This window comes from Leopardus geoffroyi, chromosome D3 (assembly GCF_018350155.1).
Source record: "Leopardus geoffroyi isolate Oge1 chromosome D3, O.geoffroyi_Oge1_pat1.0, whole genome shotgun sequence".
Classification (NCBI taxonomy): domain Eukaryota; kingdom Metazoa; phylum Chordata; class Mammalia; order Carnivora; family Felidae; genus Leopardus; species Leopardus geoffroyi.
Window position 1 is genome coordinate 90,734,869 of NC_059339.1, and position 15,068 is coordinate 90,749,936.

At 56.3% G+C, this 15,068-nt stretch overlaps 1 protein-coding gene across 2 annotated transcripts in view; it reads left to right on the top strand.

The window, feature by feature from the left end:
* Positions 1-7,792, top strand: part of LOC123587518 (zinc finger protein 407-like) — a 278,218-nt gene extending 270,426 nt beyond the window's left edge. For both annotated transcript variants that reach the window (XM_045457307.1, XM_045457308.1), the window contains one exon: positions 5,289-7,792. In XM_045457307.1, coding sequence (XP_045313263.1) covers positions 5,289-6,607 — 1,319 coding nt within the window. In that variant the 3' untranslated portion in view covers positions 6,608-7,792. The remainder of the gene's footprint in view (positions 1-5,288) is intronic.
* The last annotated feature ends 7,276 nt before the right edge of the window (positions 7,793-15,068 follow it).

Genomic DNA, 15,068 nt, shown 5'->3' on the forward strand with positions numbered 1-15,068 from the left:
CTTTCTTTAATCGCATCGTATCTGAGGTGCTTCAGTTATGACGAGGAGCCGCCCGAGCATTTTCAAGCCTAGCACCCTTCCAAAATGTGAAATCTGCACCGCGCACAGTGGGAGAGCCTCTCCCTCCGCTAGGGTGCCCCCCCCCCCCCCCCCCAGTTCACGAATCACCTAACGAAGGCTGTGAGATCCTTAAGAAAATAATAGAAATCACACCGAGGGACACACGGCATCTGGCGTAACCGAGCACCATACAGACACAAGTGCTCCCGGTAGCACGCGGGGCTCCCACAGGATATTAGCACGAGCTTCCCCGGCACGCCGGGCGCCTCACCCCACACGGGTCCCTTTCATGCCGTCTTTATCTGCTACGCGATGCATGAAATCTGCTTTCGGTTTTAGAACTGCTGGCCACCTTTGACCCCTTTCGTGGAGACACAATGTGACCTTTCTATTGTCATCGGCTTTCATTCTCCTGAAAATTCTATGAATTTTTATTACAAGTTTTTTTTCAACCACGCCGAGGCTTCTACAAATGACTTGCGGCAGAGGAGATGAAGTTGTTGGACTGGCGTTAGGCAAGTTTTACAGCCGGCGTGCGTGCCGCTGAGCAGCCCGGGCCTGTGTCCTGCAATGTCACACGCCAGTAACTGCTGAGCCTACTATTGGATAAATACATCATTTTATGGAACATTGATTGTTCTATAAACCCAATGGAGTATTATGCTCTATGATCAAACCATTTAGATTGTGTGTAGAGCACAGAAAATGCCATATTCAGGATGGTACTAAAAGTGCCATTTGTGTATTTTATGGATGTCATTACAGGGGAAACTTCTCTCTGTAGGCCCTGTTTACTGCAAAATTTTTTAGTCTGTAATGACATTTTTCATTCACAACGTATGCCTTCAAGAGAGGGGGCCCTTGTTTTATTTGTTTCATTCGAGTTTACTGCACAAATTCTGTACATTTTAATTAAATGTAAGCTTAACAAAAGCATAAGGTATTTATTCTGTGGGAAAGCGCGATGACAGTAACAAAAGAATAACACGCACACGAAAAGGACACAGTCAGGTGCTCAGCCCTATTTGTAGCTGCCCAGAGGCCCCCGGCCCGCAGAACAGAGCCATCAGCATGGTTTGGGGGGCGGGGGGGGGGGGGATGAGTGTCTACGACTTAACCCCTCCACGCCTGCACTCCAGGTCTGTGGCTTTCAACTCCGAAGATGTTCTCTTCGGGGAGGACAGATAAGAAGGAACCGTCTCTCAACCATCTTCTGGAGAAAGTGAGCCTAATCCGGAATCACTTCCCTGGAAACGAATCCTCAGCTCTCGCCCCCAAAAGAACCCTTCTCGTTTCAGCCAAGTTGTAAACTTTCAACGCGTTTAACTATGAGAGGGGAGTATAATATCTCTGTAGTCACGAAAACAAATGAGCAGTAAGGTGAGATTGTTTTTTAACGTTTTATTTATTTTTGAGAGAGAGAGAGAGAGAGACAGAGTGTGGGTGGGGGAGGGGCAGAAAGAGAGGGAGACACAGAATCTGAAACAGGATCTGGGCTCTGAGCTGTCCCCGATGCAGGGCTCGAACTCAGGAATGGCGAGATCGTGACCTAGGCCAAAGTCAGACGCTTAACCGACTGAGCCACCCAAGGCATATCCCGTAAGTTGAGATTTTTCATAAGCAGTCAGGAGGCTGCGTTTTAACTTCATTTGCCCCTTCTGCACAGAGCGATTTATGGTCCTCTCACAGACGGGTCCAGAAAGGCTCCATCAGATGCATGGCTTGATTAGCTACAATTATCACACGGAAATCCAACGTTGTCTTTGAAAGACGTGAAGCGTAGCGCAAATATGATGTTGGGCGTCCGTGCTCTGTTAACGATTTGTGCACTTCTGGACCTGTACCGGTGACTAAGCAGTTAAGGGTAAGCGTGTACAGAGTCCCTGTTTTCCAAATACCGTATCCACTTGGCCATTTGCATTGGTGAGCTTTACGGTTCATATTTACTCGAAAGAGCTCAAAAATTGAAGTTGATGTGCCCAGTAAATTCTTGGTCATAGCCCAGTTAGAATTTAAAGTTACAGTAGAGATTCACATTAGTTTAAATGACACTTGAACTTCTACATAGCTCCACATTAATTCATTATGGGCGAAATGGAAGAATCTTCAGTGGGTGAATCTTTTTCAATCTGATTGAGGCTGTTACATTTTATAGGTGCTATTTTTCAAGGCAGTACTGACAGCACTCGAAGTTATTAAATTGCTGAATCAAAAGATGGGCCTGTACTCGCATTTATGAACTGATGGAGTGGCTGGGCTCGCGCCGAGCGGAGGTTAAGATGTTGGAGGTGCCCTGCTCCATCACACGCCGTCGTGACAGCAGTATTTACCCATGTAGTTTACTTTAATGGTCTGGAAGTGGCTTCACCCACCTCTGGATTCAAATAAATTCCGTAAGTAGTTCAGAATAGCGTAATTACCAGCGCTGCAAGGGATTCAGAGGGTAACGCTGCACCCAGGAGGGCTTCTGTCCGGCCGCAGACCGGAGGAGGAGGCGGCCCTGGGGCTCTTCCTTTCGCAGGCACCGGGCCACCAGGCCACCGGAGCCTCCGTGTCTCCCACCTGCCAGGGTCTCTCCTGCTCTCGACGCCGAGGCAGTATGCCCTCTTCTGCAAAGACGTGGGGTTGGTTTGAAGGGTGCCTTTTTTATTTTTGTGTCCATATTTCTTCATGTCTTTTTGTTTTAATTTAGTTTCCCAAACTCTAAGTTAAACTGGAAAGGACCTTGAACTTAGGGAGTGGACAGAAACCAGCACATCAAGTTCAGGGTGTAATGATGGCAGAACGGACAGAAACAAACAGGATCAAGTTCAGGGTGTCATGAGGGCAAGCAAGCCCCAGGTGGAGGGGTGGAGGGAGGGAGAAATTGGGAGCACGTGCACCGGAGACCAGGGGTCCCAGAGGAAGGCGCCCCCCAGCAGGCTGGTGGTATCCCCGGTGTAGACTCCTGCAGGCATGTGAGTGCGAGCAGGGCGTCCTGTGGGGTGCCCTGTCCTTGCGTTCTGCCGCAGACCAAGCCTCCCGGCCTCTTTGGAGAGAGATTCTAGGGAGATTCGAAGTTCGGAAGATAAACCCAGATGAGGTCAAGTACACACCAGGGCTCAGCGCCCTCCTTCTAGGACCCGTGCGGTTTCACCTGCTCTCGTGCCTGCCCCCAGACTACAGCCTTCCCAGGGCTGTGCTTTCCTTGTATGAAGCAGAGGTGCAAGGGGGGGGGGGGGGTGCAGGATGGAGGGACATCGCAGCAGGCACGTCCCCGGGCGGGGCAGCTGGGTTGATTCCCTTAAACCCTGCAGAGGCTCACATGACCTCTGCAAAGTCTTCAGAGCCCCGAGGGCTGGGAGTCCCCATTGTGGAGACCACCACTGCCCCAGGGCACCTGCCCCTGAGCACCAGGCAGTTGGCACTTGGGAGGTGCTTGCTCACGGAGGCGGGTTAAGGAGCAAGCTCCCTGCTCTGGGTTCTCCCTTTCCTCGGAGGGTAAACAGGACACCTGATACACTTTGGTTAGGGCATTTAGCTAGAACCATTGGTGTCTTGGACCCTCCCCGGGAAGGCTCAGTTGACCTTTAAGATGTGATGGCGTGGCTTTCGCCTGGCTGGTGACAGCTTGGCCAGGCCTGGTCCGCCCATGGCTGCACGGCCAGCCCGGGCCGCACCCCCTGGTCAGGGTGTAACGTAACCCGAGAGAGTGAGAGGGAGGTTCTGCTCCTGGAGGTCGTCCCGCTTGACGCCATGAGGCTTTCCCTGACCCAAGAGTCTGTGATTCCATAATCGCTCTAAGATTCACGCTTTAGAGCGCATCCTCAGAGGCAGAAAACACAAGGTGACAGAAAACCGACCCCACGAACTCGCGGTACGGTGAGCTTCGTTCCAGTTGGTTCCCTGCCCACACCATCAAGTGCCACCAGGAGACCCTTGCCCTCCCTCCGGCCTGCCAGGTGACAGGGGTTGCAGTGGTATGAATTGCCCTGACCTCTGACTGTCGAACAGGGGGGGCATAGACCACCCAGACGTCACGGCACTGTATACGGAATGGGCCAGGAGTTTGCATTCGGAGCTTAGCGTGGGGTTCCAAATCCAGGACTGTCACCTGCAGTCTGCATGTGAGCTCAGTGTGCCCTCGCAGTAAATGTGATTGAAGGGCTTCTGTGGATCGTGCCTGAGATACTGCACCTCCTAGAGACGGGCCTTGTCTGGGGTCTGTGCTCAGAGCGGACTCTGTGTTGAAAGAAATGCTTTCTTACGGAAGTGCACCAACATGTTAAACAAAACTCTTATTTTTGAGGGATGCTAGCAATACATAATCGTAACAGTTTGTAATCATTTTCTTTCCTTTGGTGAGGATAAAGCGTTCTTTTTAAAAATGACCTACAGGGGCGTCTGGGTGGCTCAGTCGGTTGACGGTCCGACTTGGGCTCAGGTCATGATCTCATGATTCATGAGTTCAAGCCCCACATCGGGACTCTGTGCTGACAGCTGAGAGCCTGGAGCCTGCTTCCGATTCTGTGTCTCCCTCTCTCTCTGTCCCTCTCCTCGCTCGCTCGCTCTCTCTCTCTCAAAAGTAAAATGAAACATCAAAAACAATTTTTTAATTACCTACAATAAAGACAGTAAGATGAAATCCTTTAAAACTGTGGTGGCCATTGGAAATCCTCATTGATTGGTTATCACCTAGGGGGGAAGGAGGCAATAATAAGAACATGGATCTTTTCCCTGTTTTGATGGAAAGAAATCAGTTTTCAGTCGTGTTTCATCCTGTCCAGCGTTGGCCTGCGTCGGAGCTGACGCTGGGGGGATGGGTGTCCATGCCTGCGTCCCGGGCCCTCCTCACGTCTGTTCGTAAACTTACGAAAAGACTTGCCTTTGGGTCAGAATACACTGCCACTCTTTACTGTCCTTCACTGCCCACCAGTGACTGAATGTCTCGTTCCAAGTGACAGTAATCGAGGGGGGTGGTTGTAGCCACACTCCTGCCCTGGGAACAGGAAAAGCAAACGCTGGCTGATGAGAGTTGTTATTTGGACAGTCGAACCAGGAGGACAGAAAAATGCCAGTTCCCACACCCGTGGCTGAGCCGTCAGAGTCCGTGCACACGGCCGGCCCCCGAGGCCCCTGGCTCACCGTGGTGTTTCTGCCGAGGGGTTAAAGCTTCTGCACAACCGTTGTCTTACTTGTAAGCCTAACAGTCGTGTTTCGAGGCTCTAACTGGTCCCTGTCTCCCATAGGCATTGTTTCCAAGTCCTACGAATGCCGTCTGAAGGGCCAAGGAGCCACGTTCGTGGAGACAGACAGCCCGTTCACCGCGGCCGCGCTGGCGGCCGCGTCCCCCGTCAAGGAGCGGCCCCGTAGGGACAGCACGAGGCGGGCAGCGGCCGAGCAGGTGATCGTCATCCAGGGCTACGGCGGGGAGTTCGCGCTCGACGCCTCCGTGGAGGAGACCGCCGCGGCCACGCTGCAGACACTGGCGCTGGCCGGCCAGGTGGCCCGGGTGGTGCACATCACAGAAGACGGGCAGGTGATCGCGGCCGGTCAGAGTGGCGCCCACGGGGGCGCTGTGGCCCCCGGGCCGGTCCTGCCCGAGCAGTTGGCGGACGGGGCCACCCAGGTGGTGGTCGTGGGGGGCTCGCTGGACGGCCACGGCGCGGACGGGCCCCTCAGCCCGGAAGGCGCTGTGATACAGCAGGTGACCAAGCAGGAGATCTTAGACCTCGCCGAGGCCGGAGTCCCCCCGCCCGACGCGGCCTCGGCCTTGGACGCCCTGCTGTGTGCGGTCACCGAGCTGGGAGGGGCGGAAGGCCGGGTCGGGCCCGACGAGAAAGGCAGGTCGGGCCACAAGGACGTGCTGGTCCAGCTGCCCGGTCAGGAGGCGCCCCCCGCCACCGCCCCGCCCGAGGCCCCCGAGATCCACATGTTCCAGGACGTGCGGGAGGGCGCGGCCCCCGGGGAGCCTGTGGAGGTGCTGACCCAGGTCGTGCGGCCCCCGGCCCTCACCGCCTCGCAGGAGCGCGCGCAGGTGGCCTTCAAGAAGGTGGTGCAGGGCGTGCTCCAGTTCGCCGTGTGCGACTCGGCCACGGCCGGCCAGCTCATGAAGGAGGGCGTCACGCAGCTCATCGTGAACGAGGAGGGCACCGTGCACATGCTGGCCCGGGAGGGCTCCCAGATCATCATGCAGGAGGCCGAGGCGCACGGCCCGCGCGTGGACCTGGCCGAGCCCGACGGCGAGATCTCGCAGATCATCGTGACGGAAGAGCTGGTCCAGGCCATGGTCCAGGAGTCGGGCGGCTTTCCCGAGGGCGCCACTCACTACATCGTGACGGAGCTGCCGCCCGGGGTGCCGGAGGAGGCGGGCGTGTACTCACACACCCTGATCGAGGCGGCCGACTCGCAGGGGATCCTGCAGGCTGGTGCCGCGCTCAGCGCCGAGGCCTTGGGCCCAAATGGAACCCAGCAGCTGACGAGTATGGTCATTTACACCCAAGATGGGTCCCCGGCAGCGACTGTCATTCAGGGCCAAAGAGAGAGTAACGAACTCCAAGAAGCGTGAGGCGCGCACGGTCCCGGGGCAGGTTGGGGAGGTCCGGGTGCAGACGTCCGCTCCCGGCCCGGGGCGGACGAGGGCGGTCCGGCCCCCGGGGCACGGTGTCCCCTGGACTTCATTCACAGGGCCTCCGGGACGGTGACGCGGTGCTCCCGGGGCCGCCCGCCCGCTGTCCGGGCGGCTTGGCACCGGCTGCGGGGAGCGTGCACGGGGTGCGGGGGCCGCCACCGCTGGGAAGGCCCCCGGGTGGGACAGGGTGCAGCGGGGCAGACCCCCGGGCCGGCCAGCCTGTCTCCTGCTGGCTCTTTTGTGACTGGTCGCTTCCCTCCGTTCTGTGCTCCGTGCTGTGCTCCGTGCTGAGGAGAAGCCACGTGTTTTAATGTTTCCACCCCCACCGAGTGTTTTCCCGTTTCGGTTATCAAAGGACTGTGGCTCGCGGCGGAAAAGTCCGAGCAGCGTCTCCTGCGGCCTGAGACATGCCTGTTGTTCCGGTCCAGCATGTCGCCGTTTTAACGTTTTAGTATATATTTGCTTCAGAATTGCAGCTACAGGTATTACCGTCTTGCAGCAGGCCACCCCTGTTCATTTCCCTGAAATCTTGGGATCGCGGGGTCCCCAGACCAAAGGAAGACCTATTCATCTCATGCGTCCTCTCCCCAGACATCGTGGGGGCGTCCCTCGCTCTGGTTGCACTCTGCTTAAGAGAAGCCTTCTTCAGCCGGTGGTGAAGAACAGCCTTGACGTTTCTATTTGACGAAAATCTACCTTGGTTTAGACAACCCAGCGCTTCTAACTTTGACTTCGTTTCATACAATAAAGTCTATATATGAAATGCGTACTCTGGAAAATATTGTTCATACCAATATTTTGCTTTTGTAACAGATGTCTGTTCATACTGATCCCACTTTTGCAGGATTCATTTGTGACTTCTGTCCGTGTGAAGGAGCTGACATTAAACATTAGTACTAGAGAGCCGTGCTCCCGCAGCCCCGGGCCTGACCGGCGTCGTCCGTGTTTAGTCGTGGGCTCCCTGCAGCTGTCGGAAGGCAGCTCTATGTTCTAGTAACTCACTTCTTGATCCAGCCCTCTTCTTCCTTTCCCAGAAGTGTAAAACCAGTTCCCCTCCCCCGAACGCAAAGGTTGTTCTTGTTCTATTTGTTTTTTCCTTTGAAATAAAATTACAGCATTAAAAGGTAACGACAGTCTCTTATTTCCAACAGCCGGCCTGTGGGCAGCTGTGCAAACAGACGAGGGCCTCTTCTTCTGTCCCACACCAGGGTTTGTCCCCCCGCTCTGCCCACGGCGAGGGAACTGCTTTCTGTCGGGGACCTCCTACGGCCCGGTGCCAGTTCTGACTGTTGGGCACGTGGGCCAAGCGCCTTCTAGTGACAATGGCATATTCTATCACGGTTGGAATCTAAAAATCGTGAGGAACAGACACGAGAGAAAAGGAAGAGAGGATAGTACCTTTTTAGTTGGAGTGGACATACCGTTCAGAATCGCTTCCTGAGGGCACAGGGCGGGCACACGCCCCGCTGAGCCTCTCCGGGCCTCGTCCGCGTTGCTCTGCGGTCCCGCAGGGCCACCTCCCTTGACACAGTCACCCCCTCCCCCCCAAAACTAAAAGGTGCAGTTTCAGGTTTGACACTGAGATTCGTAATTGGCTGAGTACGACTTGCTCGTGTTTCCTAAAAGTGGCAATTCACGTCTCCAACACTTGTCTTCAGCCAATGGTGACAGGATCAACTCCCGTTTGTTATCAGGATGAAGGTGACCTTTAAAAAGTGATGCCCCTCTCCAAGCTTCTCCTACATGTTAAAAAAAAAAAAAAAAAAAAAAAAAAAAGAGTTGGAGGAGGGGGGATGTTTTCCGGTGGAAATATTTCTTCCTGATCATGCCCCCGTTAGCTACAGCCCGCGGTCCTCGGCTCAGATGCTAATTCCTGAGTGTGCTCCGTCCTGTATGGCTAACCTTTCTGCCACAGTCCGGGGTGTTGACACGGACATGCTGCAGTTTACCGTCGGTGATTTATTTAGGATAAATATGTCTCAGGTGGCATTTAATCCTTCAGAAAACCGGTGTAGGCTGCAGCGTGAAACCAGCAATCACGTTGTACGCACAATGAAAAGAGCAGGCCTTTGCATAAAGAAATTGTACAGAAGGTGTTTCGAGGCTCAGAAGGATTGCCGAGGACCCACTAAGCTGTGGTCTCCTGTACTTACCTATAGGGCTGTGTTAGCGTTACCTCTCTTCCCTCTCTCGTTACACAACTATTGGAATGTAAGGGAGTTGAAGAAATACACACACACACGTGTGTGTGGGCCTCAGAATAATGAGGTGCGCTCGGTACTGTGACCGGGACGCGTTTACTGCAACAGGGATTGTCCGTAAAGGAGGTACAGGCAAGTGTGTAGCTTTACTGGGGTTTTTAACTAGAGAAAACGGTAAAACTTTCAAGAACTTAAAAAAAAAAAAAAAAAAAAAAGCAAACAAAATATTTACTTGGAGACTAGAATCCGGAAAAGCCGCCTTTGTATTCAGCTACAGCCAATGAAATGATTGAGCCCCAAGGACACGGGCCGTGCAGTGGCACCGACCACCCTGCCCGAGTCCACATCCAGAAATAGCTTAGACGCCACCTCCTGTGGCTGCAGGTGGCCATTTTGGGTGCAGAGTTACAGAGGACGCGGTTTCCACACAAAGGAAGCTGTAGCCACCAGTGTCACTGATGAAACACGGTGGCCCCAGCAGGCATCCCTGTGGGACGCTTCCGGTGTCCCTGAACGGTTGTGCTCCAAAACCTCTCCCCCCACACCCGAGAACGCACAAGCAACAAACCCGTGTCACCCGGCAGGTACCAAGGGTGTCCTTTTTGCTGCTTGGTTCGCTCTGAAGAACCAAGCAAATGTGCAAAGACTGTGTGAGTGCGGGTGCTGGTGGCTCCACTCATCTGTCGGCCCCTTCCAGAAACACGGACCCGAGCGAAGTCCTCGCAGACGGACAGAAGGGAGCCTCAGGGGATGTTTGCTCAGTCCCCTGACAAATTGTGACCAAGACCCCGCAGGGGCCCAGGCCTGGCCATGCTCACGCCAAACACCGCTGCTCCGACCCAGCGCTCCCTCTCAGAGCCCGGAGGCCCGCGGCCCAGGAGCACGGCAGCTGGGAAACCCTCCGGCCGATGGACAGTATTCACGTTCCTAGTTCCATCCAGCCTTCTGTTTCCCTGACCACAAAGCTAAAATCACGGCACAGGAAAGGACTGAAGACCCAGCTCGGAATCCGGCCCCAGAGTCAGTTCTAGAAAGTCGACTAGGAAACAAGAAAGGTCCGTTTAGCAAACTACAAAAGGAGCCGTGAGTTTTCGCTCCTTCTGCTGCTTCGTATCAGCCCATAATTTAAGGGCACACGACTCACTTAGGCAGCCTCCTCCTGTTCCATCTTGTTGAAGAATACAATTCCTTCTACTCCTCTAGGGTGATATCATTTCACATGAAGAAAAAAGTTAGCTCAGATGGCAGTTATACGTTTCGGAAGCACCTTCTAATCAGGGATTGGTGATTCATTATTAGCTTCAGCAGGCGATCCATCTGACATGTAAGGGGAAAAAATTAGCAGCTGTCACTGCATGATGAGTTAATTTCCTGATAGGCCTGACACTGAAAAGCCATTTGGAGACATGGCAATGGCTGACGAGAAAACCTGGTGCTGCTTTATAATTGGAGATAAAGAAAGGGCAGAGAAGCGGGCCGGGGGAGGGGCCCGCGGATCCACAAGTGGGGGCCGCTGGAGCTGCGTGCGCCCTCGCGGGCGCATCGCCGTGTCCGGGGCCAGTCCCCCTGCCCGCGCCCCGGCCTGTCATGTACACGCGCCCCCCTGCGAGGTTGGAGAGTGACACAGGGGCCTGACGTTTCACAGAAGGGCGAGAGCACGATGTTCTCCTTTCGATGGTCCTCCTGGCAATTTCCATAATTGGAGCTCGAGCTTTCAATCGTGGGATAATGTCTTATCGCCACAGAAAGTAACCCCGTGGAATGAGTGTTGTGGACACTGAGGAGGAGCAGGCGGGGCGGCCCAGCATGGCTCACGTTAGCCTCCCTCGAACCCCCGCTCTCAGACTGCTGTCCCTCACAGGGTCCGTTTCCAGCCCAAGCTGAAAACAAGACAAAACTTCAGTGTCCAGAAGATGGAAACTAGAACTGGGCATATAAAGCCCCGTCTTACAGGAGGGACTTGTGCGGCCTCCATAGGTGAGGGGTCCTTGGTGACGGCCTCACGGGTAGGGTTCCAGAACCAGGCCCCGAGGTGTCGGTGTTTGCCGAAGTGAGGACAGCCTTATGCGAACAAAGCTCATGCCCGTTAGAAGCCGGAGTCCCGGCTGCCTTCTTCGACTCTGGGCCGATAACGTGAGTGAAGCAGAGACTTCTCGAGGAATCTGAACTTTGAGAAGAGAGCATGAGGCAGGGAACCGTGTTTCACCAAAAGTCCGGGCCCTCAGCCCAGGACAGGATTCTGGTTTCTCTTCTCTCGGAGGGACGCGAAGTGTGTGAGGCCGGGTAGGCCTGGCTGAGACATAATCACCTGGGCGGGCACACAGTAACAAGGCCCGTGACCAGAATCCAGTAGATCCACCGTCAATCCCTCCAAGAAGCATCCACTTACTCCGTGGCCCTGCGTGTTCAGTACCTTTCAATAAATGCTTTTTCAACGACCTAATTTCAGCTTGGCTTCTAGCATCACGGAAAGATGCCTCGTAGCCGGGACGAGCAGGAGCTTGTGGACCGGTCCTCTCCGTCAGCACCGTCGTCCGCGTTCTCCAGACAACTTCTTCAGCAGAGGGGTAAAAACCAATGCAAAGTACGGGTCTGTTTTTCAGTTTCCAAACTGGGTTCCAGTTTAGAGACGAGCTTCGTTCAGGCTCCCCTGGGGCTGCCAGCCGCCGCGGCCGGCACCCTTGTCCCCCTCGGCATGGGAAGTGGCCAGCACGGTACTGGTTGAGAAGGGGGGAGTCCCTCAGCAGCAGGACCTCTGTCCGCACGCGCTGCTGTTCCCCAAACCTCAGCAGATCTCCAGCGCCCTGCTGCCTGGTCCCGAAACGGGGCCAGAACCTGAAAGGAGACCTACGTGCCAGCCTGACCCACACCGCCACCTTTGTCCCGGCTTTACGGGCACAGGGAGGTTTTGACTCAAAGCTGCCATACGTGGCCCATCACGGAACACGGTCTCACAACCCATAACGCATACCCACGCTGTGAGTCCCCCTGCAGGACTCAACGGTCCACGGTTTCTCACCCATGTGTATAAATAAGGCTCTGGCCCCACCACCCGGGGTGCATCCCCTGCGCCCCCCCTGCGCCCCTACGTGATTTCTGGACAGGTTGGAAGTGGAAGGTGCTCCACTGTGGGCTGTAGACCCGCCCTTCCTGTCCCTCTGCCCTCCACAGAGTGTGGACCACTCATCCTTCATTTCCGTGTTGCAAATAGAGTTTCGATTCCAGGGCGGAGTCCGTGAGCCCACCTCACAAGACCCTCAGCTCTTGGCTCGGCCTGGAACCGAGGAGGCTCTCCACGGATCGTTCTGAATGAACGGATAAAGTCATGGATTCTCAGTTCTTCATCGGCTTTTTCTTACTTCCTTGCTCTCCTTCCTTTCTGTCCTTTTAGTCATAATTTCTCAACAAAAATCTTTGGCAGGAATTGAATCACCACTGAATGCATCTCAAACATAATTCTTCCCGGTTGAACTGGTTCAATACACATTTCTCTGCTTATTTCCACCTTTTGCCAGAGTATTTCTTGACAAGAAGGGTCCTGAGACCAAATCCCGTGACAGACACTGAATCAGGTTCACACACAGTCTTGTCATACACGTTAAGGTGACTTTCAGGCTTTTATCAACAGGAATAAATGACAGGGAATTTCCTCTTCACTCAAAATTGCCATGAACTAAAGGAAACATAACAAATAGCCCACATGTGTGGCACCAGACTAAATGTCTCCCGTTCTATTGAAACTAGAATCCTGTTTGCTTATTCCTGATTTCTTTCTAGCCCTAAGGTCCCTGGATCAGTTCTGTTTATTTCTGCCCATTCCCTCCTTGACATTCTGTGAAAAGAAACCCCAGTGTTCTTGTTGGTCTTGGACGATCATGACCCTTTCTGGAGAGAGCTCTGTGACCCGGCAGGAACTGATGTAAGGAGGCCGAACGAGTGGCAGATGCCAGCCGACCGCCGACCTTGAGCTCCTTTTTACGTGTAGCCGCATCCCTGATGCATCCTGAGGTGAAGCGGGCCTCGAGAGAAGCACTGAAAGGAGGGAAGTAATACTGTGTTTAACCGATTCCAAACGCACGCGGTCGGTCATACCTCAATGCCTCTGAAATCCAAATTCGTCGATGGTGTCTTAGATCGAGCCACACGTCTCAATGGAGCAAGTGTTGGGGAGAGAAGCCAGGGGATCCCTTGGAAGCAACCGCAGGTGTCCAGGAACCCCCAGGGGTGGAATTTCCAGTCATGGCGGAAAGAGGAGGGTCTGTTGTGTTCGTGGCCGCTGACGCATCTGGGTGGGGCAGCACACAGACGTCCTCATTATAAGGGACTCCGGCGGTCCCACAGCGTAATCCTCGTGTGGGAAGGCTCCGTCCGGTTCCAGTACGGGTGCTGCCGTGACCAGGTGTGCGGGGCTGCTCCTGGCATCTGGTGGGTGGAGGCCGGGGATGCTGCCAGACTCCCTCCAGTGCCTGGGACCCACTTTCTGGTCCTGTCACACGGCGAGCCCCTGGGAAGACAGGAGGCCTTTGCAGACCACACGCCGTCCCCCACTGGCTTTCATTTCAGGCCCGCGGGTGGCGGGAAAGTGAAAGTATGTCCGTCAGTCCAGGGAGCAAGGAAGCTGCACGTCAGGGCGCAGTGAGGGGCCAGCGGTGTGTTCCCGTCCCAGAGTGACACCAGCTCGCTCAGTGTGTGTGTGTGTGAGGACAGGGACCGTCTTCCAGAAGATGGAGCAAGGAAGGGGGAAGGGGGTCCACCTGAGAGGTGAGCGCAAGCCAGCAACGCGTGAGGGAACGAAGGACGAACGTCAGTCAGCCCCTCCGGGCAGGGGAGGGGTGCGAATCAAGGCGCGTGACCCCCATCCCGTGGGGCCTGGGCTCATTGGCCGGGTCGGACCTCGGGGTCCGGGATAGCCCAGGGGCCCAGACCACGTGGGCCTGTGCCCAACGGAAAACCGAGCAGGTAGCCACGAAGGAAGGAACCAGCTGAGTACTGCCCGGTCACGCTCAACGTGGTAGCTCGAAGCCAAGGTGACCCCGGCCCGGTTCGCCCACTGCCCAGGACCCTCGCTGAGTGACTTGCAGCCGATGGGCACCGGCTAGGCCCTCCACACACGCTTCCTCTCTTCGAGCCCCCCCGGACCCGACACATCTGCAGACACTCGGAGCTTCGGGAGGGGGCCCACGATGCACGGCAGAACCGCCAGGGCCGTGTCACCAGCTCTGAGTCACGCTTCACGACCCAGACAGCCGGGGGCCCCCGCGGTTCTTGCCTCTCCGAGCCAAAGGCCTCCCGGACACGGTCTCCTCCGGCCGGAGAAGCTGGCCGCGGTGAGGCTCACGTCACCCCACTCTCTGCCCACCTTGGGTTTGGTCCCCCGTGGGACAGGCGGGTTCCCGAAGGGGAACCTCACCCCTCCCGTGGGAGGGGCCCCCACGCCTCCTGCCTCGCTGGCTGGCCAGGTCCTGGGGCCTCCCCTGCCTGTCCACGCCGCCCAGGCAGCGACAGTCAGGCGCCCCGAACCGCGGTTCCCGCCAGCGCTGCCCAACCTCCCACGCCCGCCGCCAGGTCAGGCCCGAGGTGACGCGAAGGGGACAGGTGCCTTCCGCCTCTTGACCGCGCTGCTGCGGGCGGAGGCGGGCCCGAGAGCCAGGCTGGCCGAGGCTCCCTGCTCTCGAGCCAGGGGGACGCCCAGCCGGCGCTGTCTTCCTGTCGGGAAACCTGCCACCGCGCGTCCCGTCCTGTCACCGGAGCGTCAGCGGGCTCCAGTCTCTCGGCATATGGCGCGGCGGCAGCTTTCGGGAGCTGTGAGATCCAGATGCCAGCCCCAGGCTGGCCTCCTCCGCAGGGACAGCTGGGCCTGGGCTCCGGCGGCTCGTCTCGGCTTTGTCTGGATGCTTGTCTCCTCCCGTCACTTGCCCACCTGCGAAACCCAGGTCCGGTCCCTGCTGCGGTCCCGCTTCTCGCCTGCCTCGTGCCTTCGGGCTTCCTTTCCGGAGCCCCCGCCACGAGGGGGGCGGGGGCGGCACTCAGGGGCAAGGCCCCCTTGGGGGCTCCTGCACAGGCACCGGCCGGGGGAGGCCGGGCTGCAGGGCCCCCGCCGCAGCCGGCTCTCCCCGCCCTGCCTGCCCTCCCCGCCCCCCAATCACCGGAGAGAATGAGGGGCGCCGGGCAGTGCGGTCGGCAGGGTGCTGGCGTGC